The sequence below is a fragment of the Cydia fagiglandana genome, chromosome 19, assembly GCF_963556715.1.
Source record: "Cydia fagiglandana chromosome 19, ilCydFagi1.1, whole genome shotgun sequence".
Taxonomy (NCBI): Eukaryota; Metazoa; Arthropoda; class Insecta; order Lepidoptera; family Tortricidae; genus Cydia; species Cydia fagiglandana.
The window spans coordinates 8,407,379-8,428,873 of record NC_085950.1 but is presented as its reverse complement, the minus strand read 5'-3'; the positions used below and the strand labels follow the sequence as shown (position 1 = coordinate 8,428,873).

The following is a 21,495-nucleotide window of genomic DNA, read 5'->3' as shown; positions in this document are numbered from 1 at the left end:
GGGGTCTAATATTAAACTCGACGGTAAGAAGTTATTATGTTCAACTATACCTATGTTTCCTTCTATGAAAAAAGCGGCCAAGTGCGAGTCGGACTCGCCCATGAAGGGTTCCGTAACAGCAAGTAACATAATAAAATTGCGGTTTACGATTTATGACGTATTAAAAAAACTACTTACTAGATCTCGTTCAAACCAATTTTCGGTGGAAGCTTGCATGGTAATGTATATCATACATTTTTTTAGTTTTATCATTCTCTTATTTTAGAAGTTACAGGGGGGGAGGGGGGGACGACACACATTTTACCACTTTGGAAGTGTTTCTCGCTCAAACGATTCAGTTTAGAAAAAAATGATATTAAAAACCTCAATATCATTTTTGAAGATACGTATGGGTTTGATGAAAAAGAAATTTTATAAAGAGTAGGTACTCATAAAATTCCTAAAATCGGTCTTGGGCTAAAGTTTATTGTCCTTGTCTGATCTGTTAGTTTGACGGTTTGTGTGTAATAGAGACAGACGTAGTTTTAGGGTTCCGTACCTCAAAAAGTAGATTCACATAAAAAAATACATTGTTAAAAATGGTGTAATGTGCGGAACCCTTGGAACGCGAGTGTGACTCGCACTTGGCTGGATTTCTTGACTTACAAAAGCTAGTTCTAATAAAAACAGGTTGTAGATTTATTTTTTAATGTGAGCGTAACTACGCTTTGTGGAGGGGCGCACAGTTTCATGCATTTTCATGTATTTTATGACATAAAATTTTGATACTACTATGATTTTCACACCTGTTTTATATATTTTAATATAATTATAATGTTGACTGATTATTTCTAAACATTTTAAATAAGTGCAACGTATAATTTTTGATAAATTTAGCTTTAGTTGTTGTAATGTAATTAATTGTTAATTTATTATAAATATAGTTACTGAGTGCCTGAACACTATCCTTTTAATTAAACTATTTAAATATTTAATCGGTTTCAATTTCATAAATTCGTCGGATTTTAGCCGGTTTTGGTAGCTTAGTTGATAAGAGCAGCTAAGACCCTAGAATGTTGCGAGCTCAAATCCCGATCGTTTTTCCATAGACTACAAAAATATTTTAAATACTATTTTAATAAACCGTTAATATGGCCTAAATATACTTGTCTATAATCTAGTTGGCCTCATCAAAATGGCTCTAACACTACTTTTTATAATTCTAATACAGTTATGTGACGCGCAAAATGTAACCCAAAATGTAACAGTAGCCGAACTACCCCCGGCCTACCCCATCGCTACATCCTACCTATTCATCTTCGCGATTTTGCTATTCGGCGTAGTAATAAGAGCGCTCATGTTATGGACCAGTATGTGTTTACCTTATAGGGTCGTCATGTTTGCTATTGGCGCTTCACTCGGCTATTTAGCACATCGATATCCCGAGTTTAAACCTATAGTATCCATCTGTTTCATAGACGTTGACTATATACTATTAACTTTCCTACCCATTATACTTTTTAATATATCGTATTCTGTTGACGCGCATTCGTTTTGGAAAAGCTTTCCGCAGATATTTCTAGTGTCTGTTCCGGGTGTGTTGTTAACGAGCACAATGGCTGCTTTCATGGCCTTTTTTGTTATTGAAGTGAATTGGTCTTTTGGTACGGCCATGCTTTTTGGAGTTATATGTTCTCCTATATATCCTATGGAGGTTGTGAAGCTCTTGAAAGAGGCGTCTAGATGCAAATTCATAAGCGTTTTGCTACTTGGGGAAGGGGTTATAGGCGATGCTACAGTAATGATATTATACACAGTTATATTTGGGTATCTAGCTCAAACTGTGAGTAGTCCAGCTCAAATTTCGCTCATGTTACTCCGTTTCGCTGGGGGCGGTATTTTACTAGGCATTGTGATGGGAAATGTCGTCGGTACTCTAGTATCTTTGACGTATTACGACTTGCTCTGCGCTGTCACAGTTACGTGCGCTGGCGCGTATTTAACTTACTATCTTGGTGAGAAGTTTCTATACGTCTCTGGGTTACTGGGTACAGTTATAGCTGGGGTGCTTATAAGCAATCGCAAGTCGACTATAGCGGGCGATGTCGAGCAGATTGTGACGAATTTCTGGATTATCATGTCGCACGCAGCGAACACATTAATTTTCACAATGATTGGTGTCGTTATATTTGAAGCGATGGCCGCCTCTTTGACTTTACGTGAGATATCTCTAGTCTTTGTGACGTACACGACCGTGTATGTGTCTAGGATGTTGGCGTACGCGATTATGACCCCTGTTTTGAGGTGTTTAGGGTTTGGGATGACGTGGCAGCAGAGCCTGGCGTGTGTGTGGGGCGGGCTGAGGGGCCCGCTATCGCTGTGCCTCGCCCTGCTTATCAGAGAGACGCCTGAGGTCTCTGAAGTTGGAGATGTAAGTATCAATATTTTACTATTATGTAATGTACACAGATCGGATTATTGGGATGTTTCCCGTCTCAATAATTTCCAACAACTACAGAGAGGATTATTGGGGTCAAAATTACGTACCTACATATACACCCGCTGGGATCAAACATAAATAATCTTTAAATTTTTGACTTCATGTGACTATAAAAAAATATATATTTTATAACATTTATTCTCTTCTTCATTTCGCTTTTCGGTTTGCATCCTAAAAAACCCGGAATTGCTTTTTGGAAAACTAATTTAAATTACGACACAGATAGGTAGTTTTTTTTCAAAATGCTTCTTTTTCAAAATCTTATAACCCAAAGGAGAGCCTAGGCCTTATTGGAATTAGCCTAGACACAGTTTCCTCACGAATCTCACGATGTTCCACTTACCGAAAAGATATTATGATAATAATATTACTTATTCTGTAGTAAAGGATTGATTAAATATCAGATAATAGTACCTATTTATTATTGAGGACCGGTCTGGTCTGGCCTAATGGGTAGTGACTCTGCCTGCGAAGCCTATGGTCCTGGGTTCGAATCCCAGTAAGGGCATTTAATTGTGTGATAACACAGATATTTGTTCCCGAGACATGGCTGTAATCTTTGTATATAAGTGTATATCATCGCCTAGCACCCATAGTACTAGCTTTGCTTAGTTTGGGGCTTGATCTGTGTAAGATATTCCCTAATATTTATTGTTCAGCTTTGGCTTTGTATTTTTAGGAATATTTTTTTGTAAATACTGTGGCAACACCAAAGTCACGGTTCGAATTTAAATCTTGCTCTGTCATGAGCTGTCAGAGCCAGTATGTCATAGAACTACTACCAGTGCACATCACATCTCGCTATTCTCGTTAATGTTCTCGCAATTTTGTTAAAAGCACTACTGCCAATCTCTAGACTATTTAAAATCAGTGCTGTGTAGCCGAAGGACGCCGTGCCCATCTGTGCAGTGGAAAAACCTAGGTCTAAGTTGGCCGACTGAAGGTAACGGTTCTGAGCTTACCTCTAGCTTGCGACAAGGGCAGCCCGGACCACCACCAGCAGTCCACAACAGAAACCAACGGTTCAACCCACAACCACCGGATTGCAAAGGTAACTTCGTCTCACACTATCTCGCACTTAAATTTAATTCCATAAGTTAATTTGGCATACAACAACTTTCTTGCTCAACCGGCCCTAAAGTATTCCCCTATCGTCCCATTTTTTACAGTCCACTCTCTCGCCAGTGAACATTTTGGTTCTTCGAACCGGATAATTTGAAAAGTGACCTTTGGTTTTTCGTTTGTCGTTGTCTGTTGCTTATTCAAATTCGTTTCGTCATATCATCTGCTTAATTCTAAATTTAGGGTAGACTTATAAAAAAAGTCGAGGGTAAGCAAGAAAGTTGGTGGTCGTGTAGTGGTGCTTTAATAAAATCATTCGGTCACTTATTTAATTGCGCTGGCAACATTTTTCATAATTGTCAAGTGTCAACTGTCAGCTGTCTGTCATTGAAGTTGTGGAAGGTGAATTGCAGTTTGTTTTGAACATTTTTTTGTGTATTTACTGCAATTTTGTGTAGTTTTGTGTTTATTAATATGGGAGGCAGTGATAAGTCTGGCGAGAAAGATGATGCTGGCGTAGACACGGTGATGATTGCTCGTGATTATCAGGTAATGAGAATAGAGTATTTGCAAATGTTGTCGGATGCTGAATTAGCTTTGTGTGACGAGAGTGAATTGTGTGCAATTGCGAAAAACTTTCATGAAGCTCAAATAAAACTTTTAAGTGCTGCTCCGCGAAGCGAGCACCGCGAAATTTGTTCCCATACCGCGATGTTCGACTCGAAGGTTAGGGCAGTGAGATCGCGTTTGCAGAATAGGAAGCAGGCCTTTGCTGGGGCTTCCGGGGTATCGGGGACGCCGCAGCCGGTCTTGCCGAAGTTGCCGAAGTTACAAATTAAAGCTTTCGATGGGAAAATTGAAAACTGGGTAACATTCATACAGTTGTTCAATTCTTTAGTACATAAGCGAACAGATATTGCCCCTGTTGAAAAATTACACTATTTACTGTCGAGCGTGCAAAATGAAGCATATGACCTTATAAAAAATTATCCTGTCACCGATGACAATTATAAGGTAGCATATGAGGCGCTGTACAAGCAATATAATAAAATTAAATTAATTGCTACAACTTATTATGATAAGCTTACTCAGTGTGAACCTGTAAAAGTGTCTCGGCCTAGTGACCTACAGCGGGTTCATAGGGTCTTTACTGAAAACTTGTCAATATTGAAAGGTTTCAGCTTGCCGGATAAAAACTTTTTACTTATTCAGTTACTGTGGTCGAAGCTGGATAGGAGCACGAAGGAGCAGTTTGAGCTAGAACACAACTCCGATGATATCCCGGAGTTTAGTAAATTGCAGAATTTTGTTGAGAAAAGATACCGAGCACTAGATGCTGCAGGGTCAACGGGCTTCGTTGCTAGTACCCCTCAGCCTAGCAGTAGTAAGCCTTCTAGTAAGCCAAAAATGGCCTTGGTGGTCACTGCTCCAACGTGTGTAGTCTGTAAGCTGGCTCATAGTCTTGTATCTTGTCCAACTTTTTTAAAATATGACCCCGCTGATCGGTTCAAATGTGTGAAAGAAAATAAGTTATGTATTCTATGTCTGTCGGGGTCTCATTCTGTCAAGTCCTGCAAGTCAAAACAGCGGTGTGAGCAGTGTCGTTTCTCCCACCATACGCTGTTACATTTTAATAATGCAAATGTGCCTGCCTCCCCGGCTGTGGATGTAAATAGCTCGAAGCATCCGTCTGACACATCGAATCCGCTGGCAATGGTGGCAAGTAATGTGGCGGCCTCTTCTTTGTTTGCAACTGCCAAGGTTTTGGTGAAGAATGCCCAAGGCGACTTGGTAGCGGTAAGGGCTTTGCTTGACTGTGCCAGTGCTTGCAACTTTATAAGCGAGGAATGTGCAAAGAAGCTTGGTCTCCGGGCAGAATATGGGAAGCATGCCGTGACTGGCATTGGTGATGTGGTTTCTAGGCCCGGTGGCACATTGTCATGTACTGTCTCGTCCAGGCTCGGGAAGTCTGATACTGCTATTACAGTAGAGGCTTATTTGTTACCAAAAATTTGTCCGGAAATGCCAACGGATCATGTTGATGTCTCATCATGGCGACATATCAGGGGCTTAGAGTTAGCTGACCCTCATTGGCATATTCCAGGACCTGTTGACTTGCTCCTGAACGTCAACATTCTCGCTTCTTCGTTGCGCCCTGGTTTAACCCATGGGGCCCCTGGCCAGGCGACTGCCCTCAACACCATCTTCGGGTGGATTTTGATGGGTGACGCAGGCGACTGTGCAACGGACATCTGTCGTTCTCGGTTCCGTGGTAACAGTTGTCAACTGGTCGTGGGCAGGTTATCAATTGACGACTCTATTAAGAGGTTCTGGGAGTTGGAAGATGTCCGCTCTCCGAACACCGTCATTTTGTCGAAGGAGGATCAGCTGTGCGAGGAATATTTTCTCGCTAACTTTCGTCGCACAGAGGAAGGTAGATTTGTCGTTCCTCTACCTTTCGCTGACACTTCCAATAAACCCACCTTCTCGGGCTCTCGAGCCATTGCTCTTAGGAGATTTTCGTCGCTGGAGCGAAAGTTACTCAGTAACTCCGACTTCTACAAAAACTATGTAGCCTTTATGAAGGATTACGAAAGCTGTCGCCACCTTGAGGAGTGTGACCCTCCAAGGGTGGATGAGGGGAAGTTCTTCTACATCCCCCACCATGGAGTATTGAGGCCCTCGTCAACCAGTACTCCTCTCCGGGTCGTCTTTGACGCCAGTGCCAAGGACAGCCGAGGCATCTCGCTAAATGATGCGCTACTGCCAGGGCAGAAGCTGCAAAATAACATTTTCCACTTGCTCCTTCGTTTTCGGTGGCATAATGTTGTTTTCACGGCCGACGTCAAGCAAATGTATAGACAAATTTTAGTGTCCCCGGAAGATGCTGAATATCAGCGTATCCTATGGCGTCCGTCTGTCAATGAGCCTGTCCGGGACTATCGGCTGCTGACCGTTACTTACGGCGTTTCGTCCGCTCCTTACCAAGCTCTCCGAACTATTGCTCAGTTGGCAAGGCAATCGGGAGAAGAATACCCTTCCGGTTCGGCAGTTCTAGACCGCGACATCTATGTCGACGACGTGGTGTCTGGAGCTCATTCTATCGAAGAAGCACGGAAGCTTCGTTCGGAGTTGTCGACGATATTAGCTTCTGGCGGTTTCCATTTGCGGAAATGGACGTCGAACCACCAGGAGTTCTTCGACGGTGTCCCCTCCTCAGACTTGTATTCTGAAGACTTTCGGGAGTTCAACTCCATTGGGGACATCTCACTAAAAATTCTTGGCCTCTCGTGGTTACCTCAGGCAGACGACTTCACCTTTCGAGTGGCTGTCGAAGATCGTCGGTGCACTAAACGTACCATCCTCTCGGAGATTGCTCGGATCTTTGACCCTCTAGGCCTTCTCTCACCTGTGACGTTCTTAGCGAAATATCTCATGCAGTTGCTGTGGGTCTCAGGTGTCTCGTGGGATGACGACGCGCCAGAGAACCTTGTATCCGAATGGCGAGAGTTCAAAGCGCAGCTGCCTTCGTTGAGGTCCGTGTCTGTCCCGCGTCGTATGGTCAACGATTTCGTCTCGCTCGAAGTTCACGGGTTCTGCGACGCCTCAGAGCGAGGGTTTTGCGCGGTGGTCTACGTTCGAACGTCAGGCGAGGACGGAACGCAGTACGTCCAGTTGGTCTGTGGTAAATCGAGAGTGGCACCCCTGCGTAAATTGTCTATACCACGTCTCGAGTTGCTGGCCGCGGTACTACTTGCAGACCTAGTGGAGTCGGTCGCAACGGCTCTGGAGCCTCTCCACAAAATCGACAAGGTGTACGCGTGGTCTGACTCTAGCGTTGCGTTGACTTGGATAAAGTCTTGCCCTTCCAAGTGGAAAACTTTCGTGGCTAACCGCGTGAGCCACATCCAGGAGATTATTGCTCCTGATTGCTGGCGACACGTGAGGACTGGCGACAACCCTGCCGACTGTGGGTCGCGGGGCCTCTTGCCGGACGACCTGGTCCACCATAGTAACTGGTGGAAGGGTCCATCTTGGCTCGTGCTGGACAAGTCTGACTGGCCTAAGTCAACGTTATCAGTCGACGTGGATGTCCTACACGAAGAGCGCAAGGTGACTGTCCTTACTGTCTCTGTGCAGGAGACGTGGACAGACAACCTAACGAATAAGTTCTCGGCACTGAGGACACTCCAACGTGTCCTCGCCTATTGTCTTCGTTTCGTGCACAACGTAAGAAATCGGAAGACGCCCAACAACTTGTTGGACGGTCCTCTAACACCCCTGGAGATTAAACAGGCGCTTATGTTCCTCGTGCGTTCTGTTCAACAACACCACTTTGCTTCGGAGATCGAGAAAGTGAAAAACAATCTTTCGAACTTTCTCCCGAAAGCATTTAAGAAATTGTCTCCATTCCTCGATGACGCGGGTCTCTTGAGGGTGGGCGGACGCCTGTCGCGAGCTTCTCTCGAATTCGATGTTAAACATCCCCTGTTGCTACCTCGCGACGATCGTCTTACCTCCCTCTTGATCGACGAGTACCATAAGCGTTTCATGCACCCAGGCGTCCAGACGCTTCATAATTTGCTGGCGCAGCATTTCTGGATACTGTCCCCAAAGCGAGCTATCCACGCTGTCACGTCAAAATGCATGAAATGCTTCCGTGTTCGACCACTCGGTGCTCCTGCGCCGTTCATGGGCGACTTGCCGTCTTATCGGGTAGCCCAGCTCAAAGCTTTCCTGAGTGCTGCTGTCGATTTCGGGGGACCTTTTGACATAGCTCTGGGTCGCGGGCGAGGTAACAAGACCTACAAGGGTTACATTTGCGTTTTCGTGTGCACCTCGACAAAGGCTGTACACACGGAGCTCGTCACTGAGCTGTCCTCAGACGCGTTTCTTGCCGCGCTTCGCCGCTTCGTCGCGCGTCGTGGTCGGTGTAACCGGTTGGTATCCGACCAGGGGAAGAATTTTGTCGGCGCGAGCAATATTCTGCAACGTATTGTAGGAGATGCTGCGACGCATAGCGAGATTAAATTCGAGTTCAATCCGCCAGGCAGCCCTCACTTCTCGGGTCTCGCTGAGGCCGGTATCAAGGCTGTTAAAACACATTTGGCTCGAGTCATCGGTAGTCAGAGGTTGACGTACGAAGAGTTTCTAACCATCTTGACCCAGGTCGAGGCTCTTCTTAATTCGAGACCCCTTACTCCTCTCAGTACCGATCCTAACGACTTATCGGCCCTTACTCCGGGCCATTTAGCTCAATAGTGGGACCGGATTTTTGCACTATAAGTTTTGATAATTCTAAAGTTGAAAAAGTGATACTTATCTGATATGGGACATATTTTTAAGCATATTTGCAATATATGATGAAAAGTTAGAACGAGCGTTAGATATAAATTAGGTATTTATATATTTTTAGTAATGATTTTTTAATATTGAATTAAAGTGCAATGTTTAAGTTCCATTGTTTATAATATGTATGACGCTTTATAATGTAAAATTATTAGAAATTTTTTTAACGTGCTTCTTTGTCAAACTACAAATTAGCTTATTATTTTGTTGATATTGAATTAAAGTTTAATAAATCCACAACAACATATCTCATTTTTTAAGTTAATAGGCACGCTAAAAAGCTAGAAGAATAAGATATATGCTCTAGAATTAATATGCGTTTTTTGTCCTATAAGATCCAATATTGAATTAGAGTCTGTAAAAATAAGTCTATTAATATAAAATAATATACGCAGCCATATTATGGAAAGTAAGAAATTTCTGCGTGTAGCTTGCATTGTAATAGTAAAATCTAGTTAAAAAGGCGCGAAATTCATACATACGTCGCGCTGGTTCGTCAGTCGCCGGCGCGGCGCTCGAGAGCCTATCATAGCCTACCTATACTTCGCCCCTCGCCCACCTCCCGCTCAGTAACACTGTCTGTCTTTTCTTATCATTCATTTGTTTGTTTACCGTGCACATATATAAATTAGATGCGGACATTACGTGAAATTAAAATATCTTATTACGTAAAAATACCTACAGCTGGTCAATCAGATCTTGGCAGTAGAAAGAGGCGGCAAATTTGAAAAATGTAGGCGCGAAGGGATATCGTCCCATAGAAAATTTGTGTTTCGCGCCTTTTTTTTTGTGACAAGATTTGCTTGACCAGCTATATTTCATTATCTTGACTAATATTGTAATAAAAATGTACAAAATATTCACAACTATTTTTTACTATACATAGTTTGTCAAAGGAATGTCTCATTTCAAACATAGACAGAGAGAATCATCATACTATCTTTGACTTACACTAGTACTAGCACCCAAAAGAAAAGGATGAATATAGTTTTTTTGTTTTTATTTACTGACAAACGGTTTGACCAACTATACCTATTTCTGGTTCCTATTGTCATGTCCTGTCCTATTCAAGGTCAATATCATAATATGTATATTATAAACCAGCTGCTCAATATTACACGGTATACATCCTGAATATACAATAAGGTAAGTGAGGCCACTTACCTTATTGTATATTCCGTGTGGGCCGTATATGCCTATATAGATAGAGCCCACCTTAAATTAAAATGGTTTTTTTTGGTCTTTTGTCAAATTAAAATGGTTTTTTGTCAAAGGAATGTCTCATTTCAAACATAGACAGAGAGAATCATCATACTATCTTTGACTTACACTAGTACTAGCACCCAAAAGAAAAGGATGAATATAGTTTTTTTGTTTTTATTTACTGACAAATGGTTTGACCAACTATACCTATTTCTGGTTCCTATTGTCATGTCCTGTCCTATTCAAGGTCAATATCATAATATGTATATTATAAACCAACTGCTCAATATTACACGGTATACATCCTGAATATACAATAAGGTAAGTGAGGCCACTTACCTTATTGTATATTCCGTGTGGGCCGTATATGCCTATATAGATAGAGCCCACCTTAAATTAAAATGGTTTTTTTTAATAAACAGGATATGAAGTATGAAAAACTCACTCAAATAGGTTTCTCATTTATTTAAGTTTCTTCATTATACCAAAATAGTTATAAAAATATTACGATACTCTTGGAAAATATACCTTAAAAGTCCTATTATGGGCCTTATTGAACACTAGCAGTGTATTACTTAATCCCGCAAAAAATAATCATTTCGACAGTAGGTAATAACAGATTTTATTGTTTTTAACTTAAGAGTTATACATATACAAATAACAATATTTGATACTTCATAACAGGAGGATTTATTTATAATAAGTGAAAATAATTATTTTGGGCCTTAATAACTAAAGATATAAAAATTGTCTAGTTTACGCGAAAATAGTAGGTAACTAAACATAAATCTTTATTACTTACAGTAGTATCATCTTTTAACATCTGGGGGCACGGCAGACGAGCAAAGCATAAGGGCACTATCTACCTTTTCTCGAAGCGCTTCGTCGTGTTTTGGAACCCTCATAACTTGGGGTTGGATTATACCAGATAAACAAAGTTCTCGGACTTATTAAGCATATCAATTGCATAGCTCTTATACTTTAGATTTTATTCATATCTAAAAACTTCGATTTCGTCACTGACTCACTCACTTGATGATCATCAATACCGGGTACTTCCTGAAGTCCTCTAAGAAGCTGAAATTTGGTATGTAAGATAGTTTTAGTACACAAACAACAAATAAATTCAAAAACTTGAAATTAATTTTTTATCCCTAAGGGGATGAACAGGGGGTTTAATTTTGTATGGGGAATCAATAATCGCTGAACCGATTTAGTTGAAATTTGGTATGTAGATAGGTATTGTTATGGGGAAGGATATAGAATAGATTTCAACCTCAAAGTTTACCCTTACGGGGTGAAGGCAGATTTCAACCCCAAAGTTTACCCTTATGGGGTGAAGGGTTTATATAGGGAATCAGTAAGAAGTACATTGTGTAACAGATGCCCCCAGATACTTATTTCAGGATTTTTAATAGTAAATCACCCCCAACCCTTTAAATTAGGGCATGGAAGATTGTCATAAGCATCTTACAAAAAGAAGTGAAATCCCACTAAAAACATTTTGATGTAAAATGTTGCCCAAACGAAACCACTGTCAAAAAGTTATCAGATCTCTTGCCAAGCTTCTAACTCTACAAGCCCTCTAACTTTACTAGCTCTACATCAAAAGTATGTGGCTTGGTCGTTTCGTTTCTACAAGAACTATTGTAAGTATAATACAAAAACCGCCCAAATGCGAGTCGGACTCGCGTTCCAAGGGTTCCGTACATTACACAATTTTAACAATATATTTTTTTTTTTAGAGAAAAGTGAGTAAAATGTCTTTAAAAAACCCGTAGGGATCGGAAAACTAGGTACTTAAGTCCGACTCACGCTTGACTGCACATTTCTAATATGTTTTTCTGGCATCTATAGGAAAAGAGCTAATATGTGTATTTTTTTCATAATTTTAGACCCAGTAGTTTCGGAGATAAGGGGGGGGAATGGTCATTTTTTGCGTATTTTCTTAAATAACTTCTAAACTATTTATTTTAAAATTATTAAAAAAAATATCTGAGGTTCTCACAATGAGCCCCTTAATTTGATATATAACAAGATATAGTGTTTTTTTCTTCTATTTATCATTCATCTCAAAAGTGACCCCTTTATTTGAATTTCTATTATTTACTTTACATGTATGTTCTTGGGTTATAGACTTACATGTGTATACCAAATTTCAACTTATTGGTGCAGTAGTTACGGAGCAAATAGGCTGTGACAGACGGACAGCCAGACACACGAGTGATCCTATAAGGGTTCAGTATTTTTCCTTTTGAGGTACGGAACCCTAAAAATAATGAATTTAATAAATTTTTCACCTTATGCCCATGTGGCGGTAGCGAAACAGCCAAGCCACATATTTTGACTAAGGTGTAGAGTTAGTGAAGTTAGGGCTTGTAGAGTTTGAAGCTTGGCTCGACAAGAGATCTGACAACTTTTTGACAGTGCGAGTCTTATGGTTTCGTCTTAGCAACAATTTACATGAAAATGTGTTTGGTGGGATAATTTTTTACAGTATAAATATTTATTCGTATCAAATAAGTATTATCTTTTAACATAATTTTGACAGTACATCTGGTGCTACATTACGACACCGGTGCTATAATAAGCACATTAAAACACTCCCTTTGGCCGTGTGTTAAAATTTGTCACTCGTTGCAAAATATCTATTTTTCGCACTTCTATCGTAAATACCTATCTATGTATTAACAAAAAAAGTCACTTGTAAATAGTTACTGCCTTTAAAAAGTATAAGTGCCTCAATGTTATTAGACTTTTTGATTCTATAAACGTCTTTAGGTCAATAAAGCAAGTGATAAATTATTAGAGTTAGACCAAGAAAAGTCTGCAGCAATTTTGACAGCCCACGCAGTGCAAGTGTTATTTATAAGTCATAATTTTATAGAAGTTTCTTCAAATCGACCTTATTAATAAGAGATTAAAAATATTCAAAATTATCTTAAAATATTTTAATCTTATATTTCATCTCATACTTACGTTCAATAAGGCCCGGGACTGGACCTTTTTACCTGCACTGACAGTGGGCCTTCTTAGCAACAAGTACAAATTCAGAATAATTGGGAATAATAGGGAGCAACTGTTATTTTTGAATGCTGGGCCTTGTTACCCGCCGGGCCTCATATGCCTGCACTTCACCTACCTTATTTGTTTTACAAGGGGAAAAGTTGTTGATTAACCGCTCGTGCTAATATTAATACCCAAACAAGCGAAACATTTTTTTTTATTAAATAGAAGGCAAACGAGCAGACGGATCACCTGGTGGTTAGCGATTACCGCCGCCCATGGACACCCGCAACACCAGAAGGGTTGCAAGCGCGTTGCCGACGCGCGTTTAAGATGGGGGTCTTTTAAGGTTTGAAGGTCGTATCGGACAGTTCATTCCACAGTTTGGCTGTGCGAGGCAGGAAGTACATTCACAAATTCAAACATTCTAAAATTGAAGCACGAGCGTAGCGAGTGGTTCGTAAAATTGAACCTTGAGCGTAGTGAAGGTTTCGAGGGACGAAGGTTAAATAAAATTTTCATCACATCAGCTCGTAAAGGCCCTCTTGATTGTTCCAAACGGATAAGAAAAGTGGCATTTAATTTGATGCAAATTTTGAGTTGTTTCCGTAGGTAAATTGGATCAGTTGGTTGGTAATATTGACTTTAAAATGATAAATATCGTTAGTTTGAAATTGATTTTATGATAAAGTAAATATTATCGGAGATGATCGCTCTTAAAAAATATATGGCGCTAGTCATTTATAATCTAAAAGCGCCAAATTACGCAAAATTGTATTGAAATGACACCTGTGTATTGAATTTGAAGAATACTTTAACAAGGGTAGTTATCTGTATGACAATGCACCTAAATTAATTTTCAAATGTATCTATTATTTCTATACTTGACACGATAACGAATTCTACGTAAACGAAACCGCGGGCAATCCCTAGTACATATAGAAATAAATAAGGAAAGGTAAGTTTCCATTAGTGTACTGTGTAAAATAACTGTTTACCATTGATAATAATTTTATAAACGCTTTGCGTATTTTTAAGGTCACCGCGCTAACCGCTAGCCCGCGACCGTCGATCGCTGCCTCCTGCCCCGGCGCACAGCGCGGCGCGCGAAAACGCCGCGCGTTTGAAATGTAACTTAATATAAGCTCGGAATGCATACTTACGTATCAGTATTTAGTGTCGCCGTGATTTTATATTTCTAATCTTTTGTGTGAGAAGTAAGATCTTTATTATGACCGTGTAGTATTAACTCTACAAACTTTAATTCAATATTGGCTATACTGCTTAACCAGAAATCAATATCTAGACAAGCACATTGTCTACATTTCTAACTTTTTACATGTATACTAAGTTGATAGGTAATATCGTAATTTTGCAATATCAGCTACTCTAATTCTGTATTTACATAATAATTCGTGTTTTTACGTTCACCAGAAAGCAGCTGTTCCAGATTTCTAAAAACCGAATATTGTGAATAAATTAAAGTGTTATTGAATATGTTAAAGTTTTTTGTAACTTTAATTTTATATTTACATAGTTATTTAGCAAAAATTGAAATATTTAAATATGGCCGAACGCTCCACCTAGAATTTTCTAACTTTTTACATGAATGTTATTTAACATGCTTACAATAACATATCAAAAAAGAAAAAACTTTAATGTTATCAAAACCCATTTTTGTTCCACCGCTGGTCTAATTTTCTCACAACGGAGCCCTTATCTGTCGTGCCCGAGGAAGACCTATCAGACGTTCGGGTTAGCCCTCTCCAACGCTGGAAGCTGCTTCAGAAGATGCACCAGGACTTCTGGAACAAATGGTCCAAGGAGTATATGCATACCCTCCACCAGCGGATGAAGTGGCACGATAGGCAACCCAACGTCCAAATTGGTGCACTAGTGCTCGTTGTGAATGAGCAGACGAGCCCAATGAAGTGGCCCCTGGGTCGCATCATCGACACACACCCCGGATCCGACGGGATCTGTCGTGTGGTCACTGTGCGCACGGCCATAGGGTTGTACAAACGGCCTGTGGTCAAACTGTGCCCACTGCCTGCATAGTCGCTTTAGAGCGCTACCTTTGTGTTGTCCATTTTTTCGTTTTAGACTTAATATTATCGTACTTACCTTACTTTATTGTTTCTTTTTCGCTTAGTCAAAATACAATGCATTTTGGTGGGCGGAATGTTCAGCTTTGGCTTTGTATTTTTAGGAATATTTTTTTGTAAATACTGTGGCAACACCAAAGTCACGGTTCGAATTTAAATCTTGCTCTGTCATGAGCTGTCAGAGCCAGTATGTCATAGAACTACTACCAGTGCACATCACATCTCGCTATTCTCGTTAATGTTCTCGCAATTTTGTTAAAAGCACTACTGCCAATCTCTAGACTATTTAAAATCAGTGCTGTGTAGCCGAAGGACGCCGTGCCCATCTGTGCAGTGGAAAAACCTAGGTCTAAGTTGGCCGACTGAAGGTAACGGTTCTGAGCTTACCTCTAGCTTGCGACAAGGGCAGCCCGGACCACCACCAGCAGTCCACAACAGAAACCAACGGTTCAACCCACAACCACCGGATTGCAAAGGTAACTTCGTCTCACACTATCTCGCACTTAAATTTAATTCCATAAGTTAATTTGGCATACAACAACTTTCTTGCTCAACCGGCCCTAAAGTATTCCCCTATCGTCCCATTTTTTACAGTCCACTCTCTCGCCAGTGAACATTTATTGATTTAATATGGATTTCTCTAGGTAATGATCATCCAAACCACGGGCCTGGTGATCCTATCCCTGATAATCAACGCCACCACCATGCAAAAGGTGCTGAAAGTCCTGGGCCTCTCCCAGATATCTCTGGCCAAGAAGGCCAACATGACGAACTGCGTCAAACGGATCATGATGACGCGGGACCGATGCATTTCGATGCTGAAAATGGATAAGTTTTTAGCTGATGCTAACTGGGATTTGGTGCAAGAAAGTAAGTTCAATACAACTTTTTTTTTAGGGTTCCGTACCCAAAGGGTAAAACGGGACCCTATTACTAAGACTTCGCTGTCCGTCCGTCCGTCCGTCTGTCACCAGGCTGTATCTCACGAACCGTGATAGCTAGAGAGTTGAAATTTTCACAGATGATGTATTTCTGTTGCCGCTATAACAACAAATACTAAAAACAGAATAAAATAAAGATTTAAATGGGGCTCCCATACAACAAACGTGATTTTTGACCAAAGTTAAGCAACGTCGGGAGTGGTCAGCAGTACTTGGATGGGCGACCGTTTTTCTTTTGCTTTTTTTTGTTTTTTTTTTTGCATTATGGTACGGAACCCTTCGTGCGCGAGTCCGACTCGCACTTGCCCGGTTTTTTTTTGAGATTTCTCTTGTTTGCTCTTAAGGCTCTTTAGGTACCTATTTAAATATGTAAAAGCGCAGAATAAAAATTGGATGTTTCATACATTTTGACTGATCCATTTTCTATGGGAGGTTAATTTTTTTTTTCGCTATTTCGGGGTTGGTCCCATAGTAAAATTTGCTCAGTATAATCCCAAAACCTCCCTGGCAACGGGAATGCAGTTATTTTTTAGTCACCCATACAGGCATACATACCGTCAGGCGTGGCTCACTCCGCGATTTCGTAGCTTCCAAGTACATCCACCCCACACCAATTTTGGTGGCTAGCCATAAGCCGCGCGTGGCGCTGTTACCGCCTAGCGGTCATATCTGTCCTAATCGTAACAGACGTGTTTTGTTACGGAGTGAATCTTCTGTACCTAGTACTATTATTTATTCTGTGATACCGTGTATAATATCATTATTCGTTGTACACAGGCACGACAATAAAGCACCCATACCAGACCCAGATTGTCTCTGGTCGCGAAGAGGAGAGTGACGACGACACGTACATGGGCTATCGGTACACCACGTGCCCGGACTGCGAGAGGGAGATACCTAATGAGCCTACGAAGAAAGAATTCGCTGAGATGATGAGGTACCTAAGTATACCTATCCAATCACAGTATACTATACCCATCAATAACAGTTTACAGTATAAAGATGGTTTATGTTTCAAGTAGGCATATTACAATGCGCTTGTACGGATTACCGATCAGGTTTTTAAAGGGTCGGCAACGCGCATGTAACACTGGTATTGCGGGCATCCATAGGCTACGGTGACTACTTACCATCAGGCGAGCCGTATGCTTCTTTGCCACCGCCGTGGTATTAAAAGGCGGATCTAAAGATGTGCCATCGGAATGTTTCCAAAATTGTGGAATTTTAACGTTGAAAAATTTCTGAATATTTTCCGTAACTTGCAATTGCCGCGCACCTCACTAGACATTTAGGCCGTTTAAACTTAATATTTTGGAGTCTTTCAGGGTGCATGCCGCAGACATGTCCCGACGAGTCCCACTTAAGCTTAGCGGGACACCCTGTATATGTTCTCCATTTTTTTTATAGAGAAGCTAACCAGCGGGTGCTAAAGTCTCTAAAGATCTCGTTCTGGCGTCAATACGAATACGGGAAGATCAGCAAAGACAGCGTAAGGATATTGGTGCAGGCCGTGGAAGTGGCGGCGGATTCTGATGACGGCTGGATCAATCTGGACCAGCTCGGGACGCTGTGGAAACCGAAGGTAAGATGCATTCCGAATTGTCCCCGGCCCGCGTGACCGCCGCCATAAACCAGGGACAGATGCCTAGAGATATTCCCATTTATGCCCGGCGAGGAGAACGGGCTTTCAATCCGGAGGTCGCGAGTTCAGACCCCGGCTCTTACGTAATGAGTTTTTCGGAACTTATGTACGAAATATCATTTGATATTTACCAGTCGCTTTTCGGTGAAGGAAAACATCGTGAGGAAACCGGACTAATCCTAATAAAGTCTAGTTTACCCTCTGGATTGGAAGGTCAGATGGCAGTCGTTTTCGTAAAAACTAGTGTCTATGCCAATTCTAGGGATTAGTTGCCGAGCGGGCCCCAGGCTTCCGTGAGCCGTGGCAAAATGCCGGGACAACGCGAGGAAGACGATGACGTAGTTATATATATAATATATCTTTGCTAAAACGTTTTTCGGCGAAAATAGTAGTTTGTGTTACAATAAGGGATCAAAATGATATATTTCCGTCAAAAAAATGTGTAAAAATATTTAAAAATAGTGTGCTTTTGTCGTGTATAAAAATAATAATGTTTTAAAAATGTTTAAATAGTTAATGGAAAAAATGCCTCGGATAAGATCCGCAGTAAAACATTATTAGTTTTCTTGAACAGGGACTTATGTAAAACTGTAATGTACCTTCTCAGCTGTAGGTTGATTAGCATATACTGCCTCCTGGCTAACTGGTTTCGAAGAAATAAGTCCAAAGAGTATGCCACTCGAACGGAACTTGTCACCCAGATTGTGCAGAGATTATTGGACCAAACCTGGCTTCACGCATATCAAAATGATCCTCCCGGTCTACCCTAACTGCTCAAGTAGGTCACATCCTAATTTAATTAGTATGTTAGAATCATTTTCGGAATTTTTATGAAACATAAATAGCGAGTATGAAGGTGTCAAAAGGTTGAAATTTTTGACAGGTGAACTGTCAGAAAATAAGTTACGCGTTTAGTTATTATTTGTATTAAAAATATAAAATTAATTAATTTGTAAGTTTACTTGTGACAGGGTAGCAAATTCATCAATTGTTACAATTATTATTAGGCTACACTATGACTAATTAGCATAGCGCTCAGCCACATATTATTATTTTTTTCACCATGCTCCATTTGAGAGGTAGGTAATTTATTTTAACACTTCCTGTCTGCGATCATATATAACTAAGGATACCGCCTTTAGGAACGTTACCGTTCAAATTCTCGGGCCAAATTAGCACACATACACAATTACGCCTACATTCAAATAAGACGACGCGTTTACAGAGCCTGTAATCAAAGCTGGTAAACAAAATAATAGTCATCTTTATTACACTAATGGTACATAGCTAAGTGTAGATGAAATGCATATAATGTCAATAACTACCAATCAGCGACATTAATCCGCTAATAACCTTCTTGCTGTACGTACTGGCCGCTGAGAGTTCGCGGTTCATATTTGATTAGAATATGACTTGGACAGGGATAGGTTTATGCCATACAGTGAAGAACCAGTCAAATAATTCACGTATAATAATTTAATGCAGATTAAAAGATAACTAGTTAAAATGTTGTTATGACATGACAGACTAACTCAACATAAGTAAATATATCATTGTTGTATAAATGTATTCCGCTATAATAAGTATTTTGTATATTTTATTATCAATCTGCATGGCAGTGCGAAGTCACGTTCAGGTATAGTCTGTCCGTTTTTCTAAGATCAAGTACGCCATAGTAAATGTATGGCGAACTTGATCTTAGAAATAGGACTGGCTATACAGTCTGCAAAATTTACATGGGTACACGAATCGGGTCAAAAATATTTTGAACAGGCGGAGTCACAATAAATCCCCACTTTCAGTTCAGAATATTTTATATGTATATAGCCGGTCAAGCAAGTTTGTCAGTAGAAAAAGGTGCAAAATTAAAATTTTGTATAGGACCACAGCCGTTCGCGCGCTTACATTTTCTAAATTTGCCGCTCTTATAATATTTTAAACTTTCGCGTTTTGAACACATATTAACTCACATTATACGAAACGAAACTGATTTACGTCGGTAAATCAAGGTAATTGAATATAATTCGCGTTAGACCCGTCTATAATGTGAGTTAATATGTTTGCCGCTCTTTTCTACTGACGGAAATAGCTTGAGAGAGAACCTACATAAATGTGACAGTTGAGGGTGGATTCAAATGATCAACATTTTCAGATAATGTGTGTATTTGTTAAATTAATTCAGTGAAAGCATGATAGGAAAAATGTATCTACATATAGGAGACCGGGTATGATTATCTCACGGGTTATATCTCATGAATAGAACATATTCTAGATATCTTGCCAGGCATCCACTCAATTTCATGTCTCTCTAATTGGACAGCTTTTTTCCATAGTTCTCTGCGAATAGCATCTTGTGGGAATCTGAATGGAAAGTAATGTAAAATGACAATACCAAATTTGATTATTAATTTGAAATATCTAGGTAGTTTTTTTATAGCTCCATCTCATGAAATAAAAAAGGAAAATACAAATCTGTAAGAAGGAATTTATTACTACATTTATAATTATATAGAAAATACCTAAACCAAACACAAGTTAATAAAATAGTCTACTTCATTTAGCATAACACCATCCCTATTATCCTCGCAATTTAAAAAGTCGTATGTTGTTATGAAAGTCGTATGCAGTTGTTACGTTTTAGCTTAGCACGGTAGCATTGAAAACAAATCGTCATGTTTTTTTCCAAATTCTACTGAAGTTATCTGTTTACTACAAGTGAAAAGTGATTCCACTGTCCTTGGTATGAACTAAAATAACTTCTGCACCACTTCACGACACATGAATATATTTTTAATTACAAAAAAACGTTGTTTTTATAAATCAATTTAGCCATTTGTCACTGACTGTCATCTCGGTCGTACTGAGATTGCCAATCGAGCAGTTCGTAAGTACCGCCTATCGCGGGGTAGTTTGCGTTGGGTCATAATTGAGCGGACAGAATACTTCCATGTATAGCATTTCGCTGCTTCCTGTATAAAGTGAAGTGTTACCAATTTATTATACTTTATTACATACCCTGACACAAGCAAACCATTTTTTTTTTTTACCGACATGCCGGACGGGGAAGGAGAGGAATTTTATGAAGTAGGAGGGGGGGGATACCTTATCTACCCATCCCTACCCGTGCCTAATGCCTCATTGTTTAATACGCGACCATGGGGTGCCGCGTTAGACGCGTTTTCAGAAAAGTGTTACTTTAATCCCTCCTAGCACGGAAGAAAACCACTTTGATCCGTCCTAGCAGGGAAGAAAAAGCTCTTTTCCGAATAGGTGGTGTGAAAATACTATTTTATCTTTGAAGGCTCACGCAGTGTGGCTCCGTCGCCGCTTAGTCCACATGATCACGCCGGAAGTCGCCAACGCGCGCATCCCGCGCGCGCCGTGGCGCCAGCGCTGCTATCGCTTCGTCACCAACATCCGATTCGACATATTCATATACGTCATGATTCTCTGCAACACGCCCGTCATACTGAGCGAGGTGGCCTTGACGGAGCCGCGTGCTGAAGTCGCCAACACGATCAAGGGGCTTAATGTGTAAGTTACTCCACATGCACCATCCCACTAACCCGGGGTAGTATGAATAAGCTCAGGTGATTTTTTCGGGCTCGGACCCTAATCTGTTAAACAAAAGATATTGTTTCCTTTATGCAGTGGTTACAATGCTTACTGCTAATAGCCCCGACGTAAGTAACGGGAACAAACCCATTT

At 40.5% G+C, this 21,495-nt stretch overlaps 1 protein-coding gene across 1 annotated transcript in view; it reads left to right on the top strand.

Moving 5' to 3' along the window:
• Positions 1–1,174: 1,174 nt before the first annotated feature.
• LOC134674211 (sodium/hydrogen exchanger 10-like) overlaps positions 1,175–21,495 on the top strand; it is a 44,656-nt gene continuing 24,335 nt past the window's right edge. The window contains exons 1-5 of the mRNA XM_063532270.1: positions 1,175–2,410; positions 15,849–16,074; positions 16,923–17,082; positions 17,553–17,727; positions 21,089–21,321. Coding sequence (XP_063388340.1) covers positions 1,175–2,410; positions 15,849–16,074; positions 16,923–17,082; positions 17,553–17,727; positions 21,089–21,321 — 2,030 coding nt within the window. The remainder of the gene's footprint in view (positions 2,411–15,848; positions 16,075–16,922; positions 17,083–17,552; positions 17,728–21,088; positions 21,322–21,495) is intronic.